At 43.1% G+C, this 15,820-nt stretch overlaps 1 protein-coding gene across 1 annotated transcript in view; it reads right to left on the reverse strand.

Moving 5' to 3' along the window:
* LOC134226568 (ras guanine nucleotide exchange factor R) overlaps positions 1–10,459 on the reverse strand; it is a 78,864-nt gene extending 68,405 nt beyond the window's left edge. Inside the window, exon 1 of the mRNA XM_062707417.1 lies at positions 9,647–10,459. Within this exon, the coding sequence (XP_062563401.1) occupies positions 9,647–9,796 (150 nt within the window). The 5' untranslated portion in view covers positions 9,797–10,459. The remainder of the gene's footprint in view (positions 1–9,646) is intronic.
* Between the last annotated feature and the right edge of the window lie 5,361 nt (positions 10,460–15,820).

The raw sequence follows: 15,820 nt of genomic DNA on the forward strand, positions 1-15,820 counted from the left end.
CATACCAATTGGCCAGAAAGCCGCCTATCTGTATTATAGTGACTTTAACTATAGTGTGGCGGATAGAATAACAGGATTTAATTGAACAGGTGTAAAATAAATGAATAAAATGACGACGTATATGAAGATTCGATAATAAAACATTATGTCACAAATTGTTAACAAGACCCGCATAGAATTATATCAAACATATTTTTTTTTCAATAATTGTTTTCCAGTTATACACATTATGATTGGATTATTTATGATATCGTAGATGGTGACTAATTGTACCATGAATTATTTTGACGACAGCCTCTAAATTTTTGGATTTTGAATAATACACTGAAAGGGTGGTAAAGTATTGTTGTTGCATCATTGAGATTACAATCCCTTTTTGATGCATTTGATGATTCTGTGAATAATAATCGTTTGGTGTATGATCAAAATAACAATAATGAACAATTTGATTTTTTTATTATTCCATGATTAGAAACTGAATAATTGTAACGATTCAATAAATGGTTCATTACTATTCGGGGCGACATAATCATGTTCTCGGGCAGTTTTTGTGCAAATTCGAAATTTTGCAAAAAAAAAGATTGAATCAGATGTTTCATCATCTAGACGCGATTAATCGATGTTCAATTTGTATTCGCCACTCTACAGTGAAATGACTATAATCTGTACTGCTGCTAGCCAGCCACCGATATGGCGACGGCGGAGAGTGCACAAACGAGCATACATTGTGTATATTTATAAGCTTCTCGCATGTTTCGTAAATAACATCCCTTCTTGTTTGCGTTCCAACCACTACCATCCGGATCGCGCCGCCAGCCCTGTTTTTTTGCTTCTATGTGCGGGTATGTTCTGAATCGTTGATCTGTTCGTCGTCGTCGTCGACGACGTCGTCTTTGCTTTGATTTCAACTCATTCTAACTACAGACCAAAATGTTCCTCGTTCGTGTGATGTATGTGAGAGCAATTAGAATAAGCGAGCAGCGATGCCATCCACGTCGTTTAAGCTATTAATTGATTTCTTCAGTAACAGCGCTTACTTCTTTATACTTATGGATCCTATACACCCCCAGTCAGTTGTTCAAAGTGCCGACTTAAAATATCTCCATCCTGAGCGACGATCAGTTATCGCTTTAACCTGTTGCCAAGTTACATTTCGGTCAATTACCTTAATTTCTTTATTGAGGCTGCGCCGCAATGAGCCTTTGGGTCTGCCTCCCAGCGTCCCGCTGGGTTCCAGTCTCATGCTTGTATACGGATTTCGTTTCCGCCCCTACGTAAGGTGTGGCCGCCCAGCCCCACTTTTGATCCCGAATTTTAGTTTCTGTCGGCCTCTGGTGACAATGAGGATGGAGTTCGTTGTTCAAGATCCAGTTGTGAGGCCACCAAACACGAGTTATGTAACGCAGGCATCTGATGATAAACACCTGCAGCCGTTGACTGTTCTTCACTGATACACACCATGTTTCACTGGCGTATAGCAGCACAGATTTCAAGTTAGAATTAAAAAATCGGATTTTGGTGCGTTCACTTATATCTGCCGGTTTTTTTTTTTAGATATTTCTTAAACTCGCAAAGGCAGCCCTTGCTTTCTTGATCCGTACACCGTGTCGATCTTGGTACCGCCATCTGACGCCATTTGGCTACCAAGATATTGGAAGCTTTCGACATTCTCCACTGATTGTTCGGCTATTGTGAAACTAGAAGGGGTCGCCGTGTTTACATCCAACGATTTGGTTTTTTTGACGTTGAAGACTAAACCTGCCCAAGAGGAGCGTTCGGCAAGGTCGTTGAGCTTACTTTGCATATCAGAGCACCGTTGAGCTAGGAGTACAACGGCATCCGCCAGTTCGAAAACTTTTAGGTGCTCCATGGTCATAGGGTGCTACAGGGTGTCGACTCAAATTTGAGAATAAAATTCCCTGACTTTCCAGACCATTTCTCGAAAAATTCCAGGTATCAAAAATGTTTTTTTTAATTCTCTACAGTCTACATGTATAAATGCTTGAAGTCCATATCAGTTCCTGAGTTACTGGAAGCCTAATCCACCATTCGGAATTCTCACGGACTTCCTGGAGACGCAATAGACCTTCATTATCTTCCTGGAAATGTGTGTGAATTTTGTACTTTTATACAAGACTTTTGAACTATTTCCAAACAATCGTGGGAGCTTCTAGAAATCCTTCTAATTCCGTTAAAAAAAATCTCACGGATTAGGTATTTTCGTGGACATCGAGAAACCTCCATTTGCTCTAAAGTATACTTACGGAGTAATGATTCTCATTCACTCTATATAGAGTTTATGGACATTTAAAAATAGTCACTGACTGCTTGCAATCTTCCAGATAATCAAGAATGCAATCCTTACAAGCACACATAAATTCATACAGTTCTTACAGTAAGCCCAGGAAAACATTCTAACCACTGCAATACTTAAAATATTTTGGTCTGAATACACTCAGGTCGTTTAATTTTTGTCGGTCTTCGGTCTAAATGAAACATGGAACATATCAACAACAAAATTAGGTCGTGTTTTTGAAGAAGTGTGAATTAGTCTCAAATGCTATGGGGAGCTACACCTATTTTTAGTTGTTTGTCAAAAGTGAATCAATGGTCTTGAAATTCCAGCATTATTTTATTTATAGAAAGTTCAACTACTTTCAACTAGATGTAAGGCAACTACAACAAGCAATGAAACTTTATAAGGAACATCTAATGGAGTTTTCTTAAGAACTCGTGGAAACATGTTTGAAGATTCCGTGTCATATTTTTCGTATAAATCCCTCCACGAAAACATTTCAATTCTAATTTGAGTAAATACCTACAATCAACCAAGTTTTTGAAGCGGAGCATTTGAACAAATCTACTAAACATCAATCGAGGAGCTCCCGGGTAAAACTATAGAAAGAGCTCTTGGAAATTCTATGTTAACGGGGAAATTTCTGAAGTAATTTGGAAAATTTTGTGGAATCCTAAAGCATTTTCACCGAAATAATTTCTGGACAAAATTCTCAAAGATCAATCAGAATATTTCCTGATAAAATTGTTTTATAAACATCAAAAGCAGCGAATGTAAAACTGAAACATTCTTGCGTCCGAGTATGGTTATAAAGTTTCGAGTAACGTTTAATTGAGACAATCGCCACCTACGTAGATGAGATCCTCCAGTTCCTCCAGTTCCAATTCCTCCGGAAGTTCCTCCAGGAATTCCTCCGGAAGTTCCTCCAGGAATTCCTCCGGAAGTTCCTCCAGGAATTCCTCCGGAAGTTCCTCCAGGAATTCCTCCGGAAGTTCCTCCAGGAATTCCTCCGGAAGTTCCTCCAGGAATTCCTCCGGAAGTTCCTCCAGGAATTCCTCCGGAAGTTCCTCCAGGAATTCCTCCGGAAGTTCCTCCAGGAATTCCTCCGGAAGTTCCTCCAGGAATTCCTCCGGAAGTTCCTCCAGGAATTCCTCCGGAAGTTCCTCCAGGAATTCCTCCGGAAGTTCCTCCAGGAATTCCTCCGGAAGTTCCTCCAGGAATTCCTCCGGAAGTTCCTCCAGGAATTCCTCCGGAAGTTCCTCCAGGAATTCCTCCGGAAGTTCCTCCAGGAATTCCTCCGGAAGTTCCTCCAGGAATTCCTCCGGAAGTTCCTCCAGGAATTCCTCCGGAAGTTCCTCCAGGAATTCCTCCGGAAGTTCCTCCAGGAATTCCTCCGGAAGTTCCTCCAGGAATTCCTCCGGAAGTTCCTCCAGGAATTCCTCCGGAAGTTCCTCCAGGAATTCCTCCGGAAGTTCCTCCAGGAATTCCTCCAGAAATTCCTCCGGAAGTTCCTTCAGGAATGCCTCCGGAAGTTCCTCCAGGAATTCCTCCGGAAGTTCCTCCAGGAATTCCTCCAGAAATTCCTCCGGAAGTTCCTCCAGGAATTCCTCCGGAAGTTCCTCCAGGAATTCCTCCGGAAGTTCCTCCAGGAATTCCTCCGGAAGTTCCTCCAGGAATTCCTCCGGAAGTTCCTCCAGGAATTCCTCCGGAAGTTCCTCCGAAGGTTCCTCCAGGAATTCCTCCGGAAGTTCCTCCAGGAATTCCTCCGGAAGTTCCTCCAGGAATTCCTCCGGAAGTTCCTCCAGGAATTCCTCCGGAAGTTCCTCCAGGAATTCCTCCGGAAGTTCCTCCAGGAATTCCTCCGGAAGTTCCTCCAGGAATTCCTCCGGAAGTTCCTCCAGGAATTCCTCCGGAAGTTCCTCCAGGAATTCCTCCGGAAGTTCCTCCAGGAATTCCTCCGGAAGTTCCTCCAGGAATTCCTCCGGAAGTTCCTCCAGGAATTCCTCCGGAAGTTCCTCCAGGAATTCCTCCGGAAGTTCCTCCAGGAATTCCTCCGGAAGTTCCTCCAGAAATTCCTCCGGAAGTTCCTCCAGGAATTCCTCCGGAAGTTCCTCCAGGAATTCCTCCGGAAGTTCCTCCAGGAATTCCTCCGGAAGTTCCTCCAGGAATTCCTCCGGAAGTTCCTCCAGGAATTCCTCCGGAAGTTCCTCCAGGAATTCCTCCGGAAGTTCCTCCAGGAATTCCTCCGGAAGTTCCTCCAGGAATTCCTCCGGAAGTTCCTCCAGGAATTCCTCCGGAAGTTCCTCCAGGAATTCCTCCGGAAGTTCCTCCAGGAATTCCTCCGGAAGTTCCTCCAGGAATTCCTCCGGAAGTTCCTCCAGGAATTCCTCCGGAAGTTCCTCCAGGAATTCCTCCGGAAGTTCCTCCAGGAATTCCTCCGGAAGTTCCTCCAGGAATTCCTCCGGAAGTTCCTCCAGGAATTCCTCCGGGTATTCCTCTAGAGATTTCTCCGGAAGTTCCTTCAGGAATTCCTCAGGATATTCCTCCAGGAATTCCTCCGGAAGTTCCCCCAAGAGTTCCTCCGGAAGTTCCTTAAGGAAGTTCCTCCAGGAATTCCTCCGGAAGTTCCTCCAGGAATTCCTCCGGAAGTTCCTCCAGGAATTCCTCCGGAAGTTCCTCCAGGAATTCCTCCGGAAGTTCCTCCAGGAATTCCTCCGGAAGTTCCTCCAGGAATTCCTCCGGAAGTTCCTCCAGGAATTCCTCCGGAAGTTCCTCCAGGAATTCCTCCGGAAGTTCCTCCAGGAATTCCTCCAGAAATTCCTCCGGAAGTTCCTCCAGGAATTCCTCCGGAAGTTCCTCCAGGAATTCCTCCGGAAGTTCCTCCAGGAATTCCTCCGGAAGTTCCTCCAGGAATTCCTCCGGAAGTTCCTCCAGGAATTCCTCCGGAAGTTCCTCCAGGAATTCCTCCGGAAGTTCCTCCAGGAATTCCTCCGGAAGTTCCTCCGGAAGTTCCTCCAGGAATTCCTCCGGAAGTTCCTCCAGGAATTCCTCCGGAAGTTCCTCCAGGAATTCCTCCAGAAGTTCCTCCAGGAATTCCTCCGGTAGTTCCTCCAGGAATTCCTCCGGAAGTTCCTCCAGGAATTCCTCCGGAAGTTCCTCCAGGAATTCCTCCGGAAGTTCCTCCAGGAATTCCTCCGGAAGTTCCTCCAGGAATTCCTCCGGAAGTTCCTCCAGGAATTCCTCCGGAAGTTCCTCCAGGAATTCCTCCGGAAGTTCCTCCAGGAATTCCTCCGGAAGTTCCTCCTGGGATTCCTCCGGAAGTTCCTCCAAGAATTCCTCCGGAAGTTCCTCCAGGAATTCCTCCGGAAGTTCCTCCAGGAATTCCTCCAGAAATTCCTCCGGAAGTTCCTTCAGGAATGCCTCCGGAAGTTCCTCCAGGAATTCCTCCGGAAGTTCCTCCAGGAATTCCTCCAGAAATTCCTCCGGAAGTTCCTCCAGGAATTCCTCCGGAAGTTCCTCCAGGAATTCCTCCGGAAGTTCCTCCAGGAATTCCTGCGGAAGTTCCTCCAGGAATTCCTCCGGAAGTTCCTCCAGGAATTCCTCCGGAAGTTCCTCCAGGAATTCCTCCGGAAGTTCCTCCAGGAATTCCTCCGGAAGTTCCTCCAGGAATTCCTCCGGAAGTTCCTCCGGAAGTTCCTCCAGGAATTCCTCCGGAAGTTCCTCCAGGAATTCCTCCGGAAGTTCCTCCAGGAATTCCTCCGGAAGTTCCTCCAGGAATTCCTCCGGAAGTTCCTCCAGGAATTCCTCCGGAAGTTCCTCCAGGAATTCCTCCGGAAGTTCCTCCAGGAATTCCTCCGGAAGTTCCTCCAGGAATTCCTCCGGAAGTTCCTCCAGGAGTTCCTCCGGAAGTTCCTCCAGGAATTCCTCCAGAAGTTCCTCCAGGAATTCCTCCGGAAGTTCCTCCAGGAATTCCTCCGGAAGTTCCTCCAGGAATTCCTCCGGAAGTTCCTCCAGGAATTCCTCCGGAAGTTCCTCCAGGAATTCCTCCGGAAGTTCCTCCAGGAATTCCTCCGGAAGTTCCTCCAGGAATTCCTCCGGAAGTTCCTCCAGGAATTCTTCCGGAAGTTCCTCCAGGAATTCCTCCGGAAGTTCCTCCAGGAATTCCTCCGGAAGTTCCTCCAGGAATTCCTCCGGAAGTTCCTCCAGGAATTCCTCCGGAAGTTCCTCCAGGAATTCCTCCGGAAGTTCCTCCAGGAATTCCTCCGGAAGTTCCTCCAGGAATTCCTCCGGAAGTTTCTCCAGGAATTCCTCCGGAAGTTTCTCCAGGAATTCCTCCGGAAGTTCCTCCGGAAGTTCCTCCAGGAATTCCTCTGAAAGTTCCTCCAGGAATTCCTCCGGAAGTTCCTCCGGAAGTTCCTCCGGAAGTTCCTCCAGGAATTCCTCCGGAAGTTTCTCCGGAAGTTCCTCCAGGAATTCCTCCGGAAGTTCCTCCAGGAATTCCTCCGGAAGTTGCTCCTCCAGGAATTCCTCCGGAAGTTCCCCCAGGAATTCCTCCAGAAGTTCTTCCAGGAATTCCTCCGGAAGTTCCCCCAGGAATTCCTCCGGAAGTTAAGTTACTCCAGGAAGTTTCTCCGGAAGTTCCTCTAGGAACTCCTGCGGAAGTTTCTCCAGGAATTCCTCCGAAAGTTCTTGCAGGAATTCCTCCGGAAGTTCCTTTAGGAATTAGTTAGGAAATTTCACAAGGAATTCTTCGGGAAGCTTTTCCAGGAACTCCTCGGAAAGTTTCTCCAAGAATTCTTATTTATAAAAAAATACATCTAAATTCCTAAAGCGATTCCTTAGGAAGTTTTTTTTTCTGAAAGTCCTCCAGTAATTAGTTTAGAATTCTTCGGGAAGCTTCTCCAAAAATTCTTCGGAAAGTTTTTCCAATAATTCTTCACGGAATCCCTTACAAATTCCATCCGAATTCCTCCGGAAATCCACAGATAGTTTCTTCAAGAATTTCTTCGTTTCTCTAGAAATTTCTCCAATAATTGCTCTGGAAGTTTCTTCATGATTTTAATGCTTGCGGAGACTTCCTCAAAGGCCTTGGAACTGACCTTGGAATGCCCCAGAATCATATCCGGATATCATAATTCCAATTGTCTTGCAAAGTGCTGAAGTTTGATACCCATATTGCTAATATGGAGCGAAGTTATTGAACTGGATATCAATACGATATCATCCAATCGCCGCGCTGCTGGTGGCCTCGATACTGCCGAGCCGCAGATTCCGATAATACTGGCGATGCTGGCCTTGTACCTGAAACGATTGCGAGTGCCGAAGTGCTGGGAAAAATTGGTTTCGATGCTGCCATCACTTTACCTGTTCCGGCCAGAATGAAAGGAAAAAATTGCGTTGCGATATTTTATGGTAAAGAAATGATTAAATGATGCTGGGTCATTAGGCCGAATGGTCATTAGGCTGAACGGTCATTAAGCCGAATGAGAACTGGTGAGTGAGAAGTGAGTAGTGCAATGTGAGGAAGAAATAGAACGGAAGAAGAAAAAAGAAAAATGAGGAAGAAGTAGGAACGCAAACGGAGGAGGAAGTAAGAAGGAAGAAAGAATAAAGAAGAAGGAAGAAGGAAGAAGAAAGAAAGAAGAAGGAAGAATGGAGAAGAAAGGATAAGAAAGGAAGAAGGGGGAAGGGAGAAGGAAGAAGGAAGAAAAAAGAAGGAAGAAAAAAGAAGAAAAAATAAAGAAGGAAGAAGAAAGAAGGAAGAAGGAAGAAGGAAGAAGGAAGAATGAAGAAGGAAGAAGGAAGAAGGAAGCAGGAAGAAGGAAGAAGACAGATAGAAGTAGGAAGATGCATGAAGGGAGAAGGAAGAAGGGGTAAGGTGAAGAAAGAACTTTTCATTTTTTGCTTCTTTTTTGTTAATTCAGCCTAATGGCCATTCGGCCTAATGATCTTCGGCCTAATGGCCTGACACCGATGAAATAAAGATGTGGTATCCATATTTATAGGTTCCCGTGCGTAAGACCAATGTCCGCTTTGAATACCGTTTTAGGCAAATTGAATGTTTGTTTATAAAATAAGCCCAAATCGCAAATCAGTCCCATATTGCTCCAGACTCCAGTTTAAAAAAAATGTTATCTTCTGGTCCGAATTCGAGTCATTTGTTGCTGATCTTTTTTCTTTTTTCAGCAGGTCAACAAAAGTGTGGTTTTTCCCGAGCTTGTTGACCGTAAATTTCACAGTCGCGGGGTGAATACCAATATGCTTGATCAAACTATTCATCGTGACACTCTTCTTGGAATGGAAGAAACATTTTAATAGATGCTAGAAATAGAAACCTCATTGCTTTGAAAACCGACAATAAAACAAATGACAATTCTTGTTTTTTATGTGTCTGTTATTGCCCAAGGATGGTGTAGCATCCTTGGAATTGGAATATATCGACAAAAGGGAGATTGAATACTGAACAGAATATGACCAGAACATATCGAGAGTCCAGAACACATCGAGATGTAGAGATATCGAGATAGTAGGATTATCGAGATGTAGAAAGCAAGAATATTTTGTGGATTGAAGGGACCGAGAAAATCATCGACATAGTGAGCGATATCGAGATATAGAACATCGAAATGAATCGAGTTGATTGTATAGCAGAAACAATCAATTTTCAACAAAATACCAAGTGTTGATTTGAAACTTGACAGATTGATACTTTGAATGAAGGTAAGCCCAAAAAAATACCTTTACTAGTTTTTGAGTAGCTACATTTCAATGGCTTACTACTTATTTTCGATACAGTAGGTACTTAGTTCTTTAATTATACGACCCCGTGGTTTAGTTCGTTCAATTTGCATCTCGACTTTAAATGAGCTAATCATATAAACTGTCGTACAAAAGCGATGCCGAGTGGAGGTGCACAATGAGGCCCCTGGACAGACATGCCCTAAATTCGTTGAACTGAGTCCCAATGTACGAGGAAGGCAAACAATCTACACCTGATAATTGGCATCACTGCTGTGTAATGGATTTTATTTTTGTCGTCTTATTTAGTTTGTTTTTGCTTTATTTTTTAGGTAAAATTGCACAATCTTGAGACATTTTTAGGATTGCAAATTTGAAATAAGATCAAGATTCAGAAATTTGGCTTTTAGATATAAGAAAAAAATCCAGTATACGAAACGCCGACAATTTTTACTTTCTACTAATCTTCTATATCAGTGGACATTTGGAAGGTCGAAGTTCTGAACAAATAAACAACTTACAACAGACGCACTGGCGATTGACCAAAAGCCGCAACCGACGATTGAAGCAAAAATAGCCAGAATAGAGGAAAAAGAAAGAAAGATCACTCACCTTTTTGAAAAATAGAAAATGGTCGTTTTTGGGTGTCTCCTCTAATGCCGCTTGCAACTTCTCCATGACCGATTCCATCAGGGATGACACCCCAACGGAAGCTTCCTCCAGCTTCACCACGATATTCATGCACTTGCAGCTGACAGACATTTTTGCTTCGACGACGCTCCCCGTTGGAAGACCGTACTTTCGAGAAAGAGCTTCTATTTGGACTCAATCAACACAACACATCCGCAACGACCCAATGCTTCGATGTATTACTACTGGGATTCGACCGAGCGAAGCACCAAAAATATTATTTTCAATTACCAGCTCCAAAAAACTTGCCAACTTTTCTAAATTCTGCTTCTCTAGCGCCTAGTCTCTTCAGACAATCGCTTCTATGTGATTTGTTGTATACCCAAGGGGAGTACCTCGCCGGAGGCTACTTAGGACTGCTGTACTAATTTTCACTTCCCCGGTCAAGCTTCCACTTCACACCCGAGCTCACTTTTTTCTTCCTCCGGTCGAATATTTTTATCGCTTTATATTTATTTATGCCACCAATCGGAATCTCGAAATCGCTGTGGAGTGACCAAAATAATGGGACACCACTTGGAGCTTTATCAAAATCGAATTGCACAATACCGAGGATTGATCCCGGAACCGAGAAAAAGGGCACCACAATATTTTCACTTACACGACCGGAATCGGGAGGAATAAAAAAGATAGGACCCACTAACTCGACGGAAAACCAGCTCGCTGCTCACTGAACTACCGAAGACTGCACTGAACTTCCATGGAGCGCTGATGAAGCTTCCTTTCTGCTTTGTCTTTTGACACTAATCACTGATGACTGATGATGATTTGAGATCGCCGCACGCAGCCAGATCCCAGACGATGATGATGTTTGTGTGACATTTCTTTTCTTATACGCTCATTGAAATCTACACAAAAGTGAGACAAGTACGACTCAATTTGAAAAAAAAATTGAGATCGAAGTTCGTTCACGGGATTGACACTTGTATTTATACCTCCACCACAGCTCGTTCCGTAGCCAACATTGAAAATTCCGCACTGACAGCCATAAGGAGAATTATGAGAAAGAAAGAGATAGGTGCGTTCCAGACTGACAGTTTCATAAACGACAAGCAGAAGAAACGAGACTGCATCTATACTACGAAAACACAACCAAAACATCAGACCCCCGAGTTCGTTTTGGTTATACAGTATACCCCCGCTGATCCGACAAATGTATGGCCGGACTATCGAGGTTTCTCTCGTTAATCCGACTGTCAAATCCATACAAATGAACCAAAACAAAATCACAGCAAAAATTTGAAAACTGACAGCATAATGTGTTTAAATGGGTGTTGATACTTTTTAATCCGGAAAATTCCAAATTAGCAAGATCCGGACTAACGAGTCGTCGGATTAGCGAGGTCTGGATAAGCGGGGGGATACTGTATAAGAAAAGTCCAACCCCGTACTGCTTACCGTTTTTAATTGAATTGCTTTTAGAATGTTTGAGAAGAGTTTTAAAAACTTCTTCGTATAGTTTCCCGTGGAGATTTTTTCGATTATCATCTTTCTGCTTCTTCTTCTTCATGCAACATCAAAGCGCCAATAACAATGCAAGACAAAATTTTCAAAACGACTTTCTGCTTTTGTAAGCAAAGATTCAAACGTCGATTTGACGAATATGATAGCACCCCCACAGATAACAGATATTTAAGCTAGAACAAATTTTATTGAAAATCCTGTGTGAACTTTTGAATTGATATAGGGTAAAATGCCCAATAGTGGACCCCCTAGTAGCGGAATTTTGCTCTTCCTGTCATAACAATAGAGGTAATAAACTATAGAGAACGATTGTCGCTGCGGTTCCCTTTGTTATCGTCCCCAAACATGTTGGGTACCTATCTGTCAAAACGTACTGATTTTTCCTTCGTTGACATTTAGTGCCCTATCCTCGCCAGCAAAAGATGTTTCACCAGTGACGACAGCGACAATCTTCCTCTATAGTTTATTACCTCTATTGTCATAACACGCAGAAAAAACTACGTTAAAACTAGAGGCCTTGATAAGAGAAACGCGAATTGACATGTGCCGCCAATCGAACCGTCAAAAAACAGCAGCCAATCGAGCAAGAGACCTGTCAATCAGCCAAAACATCGGCTCAAATACTGAAAACGGCTAAATTCGATTTAACACCATTTATGAATGAACCAATTTTAAATGCATTTTTAATTTGTTTCGCAAATCAATGATAGATTATGAAATGCAATTGTTTTATTTGTTGGATTCAATTGTCATGTGATGTGAACACATTAAATAGCAATATGTAAAATTTTACCTGGATAAATCATTCTTCCTTTTCATATGTTGTTCTTTGATGAAGAAGATTGGCTGCAGTGTTGGCAGAGCTACATTTCCTATCCGCGTTTCTCTTATCAAGGCCTCTAGTTAAAACCAAACATATTCTAGGTAAATCCAAACAATAATTCAGTTTGTTCTGGCATCAAAAATAAATATGTTTGGATCAAACATATTGTTGCATTTGAAGCGAACGAAAACTTTCTTTTGAATCAAATGTGCGTTTCAAGTTGTTTCAACCAGCTAAATGTTTGAAGCAAACATGGATATTATTGTTTTGGTTCGGCCATTCATAATTATTTCTAATCAACTCTACCAATTGTCATATTCTGGTAGCATTTGACTACCAGATTTCACAATTCCAATCGTTCATATTTCATTTACTTACCTTTCTGTACCTGAAAAACATCCTTATCATCAATTTGGAAGCAAGAAAACATATTATTCCACGCTTGCTGCTGCTCTCCTATTGACCTCCGATCGGATCCGATCCGAACTCGAGAGTTTGTTTACTTTTGCAAGAGCGAGCGAGGGGCTGCCCACTAGTGTACGTATAAAACAAACAGGGATTTAATTTGGTTTTAAAAATAAATATGTTTGATTCAAACATTTTACCATTTTGGAAGTAAACATGTATATTTTTGAAGCAAATGGATGAAATTTGTATCCGTGAAGGAGTAGAAATTTTCAACATATTAATTCTGCTTGATATCGAACAACAAGCTCTGCATCTCCTCTTCTCGATACATACATAAAACACCCAAATACACGACGTTATCCGTCAAAATTAACATTTTAAAGTCTAACTGAATTCGCCCTATATATAGGGTTGTTGTTGGAATCACCTATTGATGCCCGCATACAAATTTACCGTTCTTCGTACAGTTACAAATATATCATGGACATAGTTAATATCGTTACCCATTAACATTAAGTTCTTCGAACAATACATATTTATGGTAAAACAGTTATCTCAACCTTAATAAATGAAGTTTACGGTCTACGAACCATAATCAATATAGTACTGATACAATCTTTCCTTCAAAAATGTATGATGAAAATCGTTTTCTCTTACGGTTAAGGTGACACGGGAAGCACTAACAATCATCAAATCGTCATCATTTTCATCATTGAATGCTTAACTTTTTTTCTACAACAAATATGATTTTGAAAAAGTATCACCGGCGCGTGCTTACTCGCAATCTACATGCTGATACATTTACAGTTACATCAAACAACTGAAAACCGAAATACGCCGCTCCAAAGTTGCGAGGTGATAATGCTAGAAAGAGACGAAAGATAGGGAAAATAACACGGTGTTTAGTGGCTCTCCGAGTCACCTTAACATTCTTAACAACCCGTTGCTCAGTGCGGTCCGGTCTACGAAAACCATAGTCACTATGGTCAAAACGTTATCAGACTACAGTACGGTTATGGTTAAGTACCATTATCATTATGGTTCAACCTGGAACGTATACCGTTCCAATAATGGTTCGGCTATCGTTTGGATTTATGCGGGTGGTGATTCTTGCGCCATCTTCAATCGATTGCCAAACGCGGTTATAATTTAAATAACATACATTTGAATTAACGGATGCGGATGTTTACACACGTATCGGATGCCAGGCTCAATATCTGTTATCTGTGACTGCACCTACCGTTCCGAGCATTTTGATCAATGTAGTAAATAAGAAGGCATGAATCCACTTCATCAGCACCAATTGCACAACATGTGAAAGACTTACACGCCCGTTTCAAATCACTCAGAGACTGAGTGAAATTGTATTGTCGTCCCTTTTTTCTCACGGAAATCTTACTCAATTTTCGTAAAAAGTGGAACTACTCAAATTTTGAGTAGATCGACTTTTTACGAAAATTGAGTAACTTTCCCGTGGGAAAAAGAGACGGCAATACAATTTCACTCAGTCTCTGAGTGATTTGAAACGGGTGTGTAGTTTCAAAAAAATATTGGAGGGTATAACCACAGAGAACAGACGTTGAAGCTGCACTCACTACGTTGTGATAACTTTTTACTGTTCATTTTGAAATAACTTTGGAATGTCGCCGTTATCCCGTTCAAAATCAGCGCCCAGCGGTAGCGTCACAAAAAATGCCACTGTGCGCTAGTGTCGTTATGCATGCAAGAGCATACTAGCGCCATCGTGTTGTCAAAATGAGATTATGAGTTGCAATGTCGACGTCGATGGCGTTGAGGTTCGGCTTGTTTGTTTACACATGTTTTGCAAGAAATTTTGTTCGAGCCTCCATGTCTGTTCTTTGTGATACGAGCAATCCCTAGTAACATTTTGGTTTTATGCTGGTTTTATAACACTCTTCAATTTATAATATAAGCTTTATAAAACTTAAAATGTTACTTGGGATATTAGGGAAGATCGGGTAACCAACTCCGGTGGGAACTATGGTCGTATGCTGACAGGGAAGGGGGGATTGGCTCCTCTCCGAAAGTGCAAATCTGATCAAACGTCTGTTCTCCATGGGGTTGAAAATCCCCCGTGACGTATTTTGCGTGACGTACTTTATGGATCTTCCCCAACAGCGTTTGTCCCGTTTGTCCCCCATGTTAGGCTGATCATCGTTCGAGTGCAAGCGAGGGACTCTAAGCAAAACTGTGCACATCATGCTGCATCGTGCCAGCATCGAGAGGGCAGTCCCTTCAACGCGATGTCGGAAGCGCAACCCTGATAAGGTAGCCTACCGAAGATTCTGCAGTTACCAAGAAAGGCAAAAGTAAAGCAAACGGATTGATTCAATGGCAACGAATATAGGACAACGATTGGAAAATCGGATCTTGGAACGTGAGAACTTTGAATGAACCCGCACGTGTTGGGCTCCTGGCTCGTGAGCTGCAGAAGGTTGGAGTGAGTGTGGTAGCTATTCAGAAACTGGAGAACGCGAATTCCGGGTGGTGGATCCCATAGCAAACACTTCATTCAAGTACCACATCTACTAGCGGCGGTGATAGAGCTGAACGAGGTGTTGGCCTAATGGTGATCGGGAAGCAGATGATGCGTGTTATCCGGTGGAAGCCGATAAGCGACCGCATCTCCGTGTTTAGAATCAAGGGCAAATTCTTCAACTATAGCCTAATCAGCATCTATGCCCCAACGAACTATAAGCCTGATGACATGAAGAATGAGTGCTATGAGAGCCTAGATAAGGCCTAAGACACACGATGTAAAGATTGTCTTGGGGAATGCAAATGTGCAGATCGGAAGAAATTTTCTTTTGCCCTGTCATTGGCAGGGAAAGCCTTCATTCCGCTACCAACGATAATGGTCTGGGACTTGTCACCTTTGCTGCTGCTAGAGGGATGGCAATCAGCAGAACCTACTTCGCACGTAAGAATATCCGCAAACACACCTGGCAACATCTGAATGGAGACACTTGCTCACAGATAGACAACGTGCTGATCGACGGACGACATTTCTCGGATATTATAGATGTAAGGTCCTTCAGAGGTCCGAACATTGACTGAAATCACTACCTTGTAGTTGCAACATTCGGGCGCGACTTTCCAGCGTCACGAATTCGCGAAACAACAGGACGGTGCGTTTCAATATCCAACGCTTGTCAGTTGAAGGAGTTGCTGCACAGTACCACCAGAAGCGGACGAGCGGATGGGAGGTACCACCGGATCTGGGGACGTCAACAGATTGTGGGAAAATATCCACGAAGCTGTGACGCAGGACGTGTTAGGTACTGCACAGCGACGCCAACGAAATGGTTGGTTTGATGAGGAGGGCCAGCGAGTGACGGACGAGAAAAATGTTGCTAGGAGTCGATTGCTAGTGACTCGTG

The sequence above is a fragment of the Armigeres subalbatus genome, chromosome 3 (genome assembly GCF_024139115.2).
Source record: "Armigeres subalbatus isolate Guangzhou_Male chromosome 3, GZ_Asu_2, whole genome shotgun sequence".
Classification (NCBI taxonomy): domain Eukaryota; kingdom Metazoa; phylum Arthropoda; class Insecta; order Diptera; family Culicidae; genus Armigeres; species Armigeres subalbatus.